At 43.1% G+C, this 3846-nt stretch overlaps 1 protein-coding gene across 1 annotated transcript; it reads left to right on the top strand.

The window, feature by feature from the left end:
• Positions 1 to 347: 347 nt before the first annotated feature.
• On the top strand, positions 348 to 3493 carry LOC308172254 (E3 ubiquitin-protein ligase TRIM35-like; the record flags this gene model as incomplete). The annotated part of the gene is made up of 6 exons (XM_080547161.1): positions 348 to 752; positions 1052 to 1147; positions 1418 to 1648; positions 1748 to 1770; positions 1854 to 1972; positions 2943 to 3493. 6 exons carry the CDS (start codon positions 348 to 350, stop codon positions 3491 to 3493), a joined length of 1425 nt encoding a protein of 474 aa, XP_080403287.1.
• Between the last annotated feature and the right edge of the window lie 353 nt (positions 3494 to 3846).

Below are 3846 nucleotides of genomic sequence, written 5' to 3'. Positions count from 1 at the left end.
TGAAGTACACACACGTACACACGCACACACACACACATACACACACACACACACACACACACACACACACACACACACACACACACACTCTAACCTGGTTCCCTGTAAGCCACACCCTAAACCACCTGATGAGGTTAAAGTGCAGCTCTGTCAGACTTACAACACAGCAGTGGCAAGATTACAGCAGGGAAGAGCAGAAGACTAAACTATTACAAGAAAATACTACAATCAAAATATCTCGACGTCCAGCGTTACTTTTTATTGAAGTGTTGGTTTAAAAGCAGAAGAACAAAAGTTACAGTAATATTTAGAAGCTATTAGAGAAGAGGGACTGGGATTAAGAGAACATGGCTGCTACATCGTCTCTCCCAGAGGAGGATCTCTCCTGTCCTGTGTGCTGTGACATCTTTAAAGATCCTGTCGTCCTGTCATGTAGCCACAGCTTCTGTAAAGCCTGTCTGCTGGAATACTGGGGACACAAGGAATCTCGGGAATGTCCAGTTTGTAGGAGAAGATCCTCGAAAGCTAACCCTCCCATTAGCCTCTCTCTAAAGAACGTGTGTGAGGCCTTCTTACAGCAGAGAAGTCAGAGAGCTGAGGCAGGGTCTGTGGTGCTGTGCAGTCTGCACGGTGAGAAACTCAAGCTCTTCTGTCTGGAGGATAAACAGCCCGTCTGTTTGGTGTGTCAGGCCTCAAAGAAACACAAGTCTCATGACTGTGTCCCAGTAGACGAGGCTGCACAGGAACATAAGGTAAACATAAATACAATTATTCAATGAATGAAGATAACTATTTGAAATTCTGTGAGTGATAGACAGCTATATCACTTGATGTTATGCTCATGCGTTCAGGCTGGTTGAAAAGATAATGGGGTCTTGTTTTCTTCACAATGATAAAAATGAAATAACAAATATCGTTTTGGCAATGCTGAGAGAATGTGTTTCTCTGACAGACTATAAGGATTATGATAATGATTCCTACAGAACTGTGATAAACAGATACTGTCAAATAAGTCCAGAAATGTCCTCAGTAAAGTTTTGTCTCAATCCAGGAGGAACTCCAGACAGCTCTGAAACCCTTACAGGAGAAGCTGGAGGTCTTTAACAAAGTTAAACAAACCTGTGATGAAACATCAGAGCACATTAAGGTACTGTGTACGTCAGGCAACGTGTTGTATTCAGTGATGTGGTCTTCTCTTGTTCTGCTCAGTATTGGATTCTGTTGACATCTAACTGATAGTCATGCATCTGCAACTCAACATCATAAAGAGAGCAGCATGCATTTCACCTAAACTTTGAATAATAATAATAATAAAGTTAAAGTAAAAATTGGTATTGTATTATTATATATATATGTATTATTTAATATGGTAGTAAAACTACAGTAATCATAATATTATTCCCCTTGCTGTCTCCAGAGCCAGGCCCAGCACACAGAGAGACAGATTAAGGAGGGGTTTGAGAAACTCCACCAGTTTCTACGAGAGGAAGAGGAGGCCAGGATAGCTGCACTGAGGGAGGAAGAGGAGCAGAAGAGTCAGATGATGAAGGAGAAGACTGAGGCACTGAGCAGACAGATATCATCACTTTCAGACACAATCACAGCCTTAGAGAAGGAGCTGAAAGCTGAAGACATCTCCTTCCTGCAGGTAAGGATGCCTTCTCTCAGACAGTAATTGTAAATGTTTTCAAAGACTGATTGATGACATCACTAGCATTGATGACACTTCTCCTCTGTTCCTCTCCAGAACTTCAAGGCCAGTAAGAAAAGGTAAGTGATCTGTCTCCGGTCTCTCTTCTCTGGGGTTCTGAACCCAAGCCCACAGCAGCACTGACTCCTGAATGTTCTTCCAGAGCCCAGTTCACACTGCCAGACCCAGAGAAGGTTTCAGGAGCGCTGATAGACGTGGCCAAACACCTGGGCAACCTGCAGTTCAGAGTCTGGGAGAAGATGCAGGGGATTGTCAAGCACGGTGAGTACTGATGAGAATTGGATTAAGAATAACTATTAAATAGACTGAATATGTTCATAGAAATACAACATTAACAAATGTTTAGCAAGCCCCAACTTGCTCCGCACAGTAACAAATGAGATGGACAAGAATATAAAAAGTGCCAAGGTTTATTAATAATACATGAGCCCCATAGTGCTTTTACTCTGGGCTGGCAGGTAATGCTAGAGAGACTTCTGACTGGATGTGACAAGAGAAATGATGCTACTAGTTCACCACCGTATAGGTGCAACACAATTCACAGCACACAACTCCAAACTGTTTCACACTGTTGGTCACACGTGATATCCACACAAAACACACGAGTGATTAGATGCCAAGTAGAGTAGTGTATGTACACACACACACACACACACACACACACACACACACACACACACACACACACACACACGTGTCAAGATTCACTTTGTCTATCTCCAGCCATCCAGCTCCAGGGTTGCCAGATGGGCGGGGTTACCGCAGAAAGGGCTACTTATGATCACACTGGGCAGGGAAAAAAAGCATTTAGGTTGGGCTGTATAGCATTTAGACGGTATCAAAATGTCAGTGCCTGAAAGTTACAAAATGCGTGAAGTTAAAACACACACCCTAGGTAGCTACACACAATGTGCAGGTTTTAAAAAAAATGTTTTACAAACATCATTGGCAACATACCTACAGTTTAGGGGGCAGGAGATGGCACCTGCCCAATAGTAATTAGCGGTTTTCTGACAATATGGGATTTGGGCTGGTTTTCGGTGGATTCAGCGGTTTTTAGACTGTGGCTAGGCTGGAAATTGTCAACCCCATCTGGCAACCCTGTCCAGCTCTCCTAATAACTCGCCCTGGTTTACTCTGGGGAAGTGGCGATATATGTATAATATGTATAATATGTATAATAAATAATACAGCGCATAATGTGTAGAATGCATCTGTGTTTGTTTTGAAGCTCCTGTGATTCTGGACCCCAACACTGCAAACAACTCGCTCTCTCTGTCTGATGATCTGACCAGTGTGAGACAGAGAGGGTCAAGGCAGCAGCTGCCTGACAACCCAGAACGGTTCATGAAGACTGCAACTGTTCTGGGCTCTGAGGGGTTCATCTCAGGAGAGCACAGCTGGGAGGTGGAGGTGGGGGACCATCCTCTCTGGATCATGGGTGTGGTTAAAGAGTCCATTGACAGAAAGGGGGGGGTACCTGCATCACCACAGTATGGAATCTGGGCTATAAAACTGAAGGATGGTAAGTATAGAGATGGAGTGGGTAACACCATCACTCTGAAGAGGAGACCCCAGATGATCAGAGTACAGCTGGACTACAACAAGGGGGAGGTGTCCTTCTACGACCCTGAAGACAAGACACTCATCCACACTCATAAAGACACCTTCACTGAGAGACTGTTCCCATACTTCGGTATTGGAGGATCTGGTGATGCTAAACACCCTGATGTACAGATCTGCCAATCAGAGGTGTCTCTGACCGTGATGTCATCCCAGTGAGGAGGGGGGGTGGGGGGTGGGGGGTGTTTCCCACCCGATCCAAAGTCAATAACAGGCTCGATACATAGTTAATCATTTACATAACAAGGCTTCATTACATTTAGATACATAGTTAATCATTTACATAAGGCTTCATTACATTTAGATACATAGTTAATCATTTACATAAGGCTTCATTACATTTAGATACATAGTTAATCATTTACATAAGGCTTCATTACATTTGCTGATATAAATGCTGACTCACTAGTAATTATAGAGAGTTGATGACAAGTGTGGTAATAAATCCATGACACTATCATTTTCAATAATTGAATGATTTATATTCATGATTGTATCTTAAGAATGTTGAG

The sequence above is a fragment of the Nansenia antarctica genome, assembly GCF_963989245.1.
Source record: "Nansenia antarctica genome assembly, chromosome: 16".
Taxonomy (NCBI): Eukaryota; Metazoa; Chordata; class Actinopteri; order Argentiniformes; family Microstomatidae; genus Nansenia; species Nansenia antarctica.
Note: the sequence above shows the minus strand (reverse complement) of the source record. Positions and strands in the feature narration are given on the sequence as shown.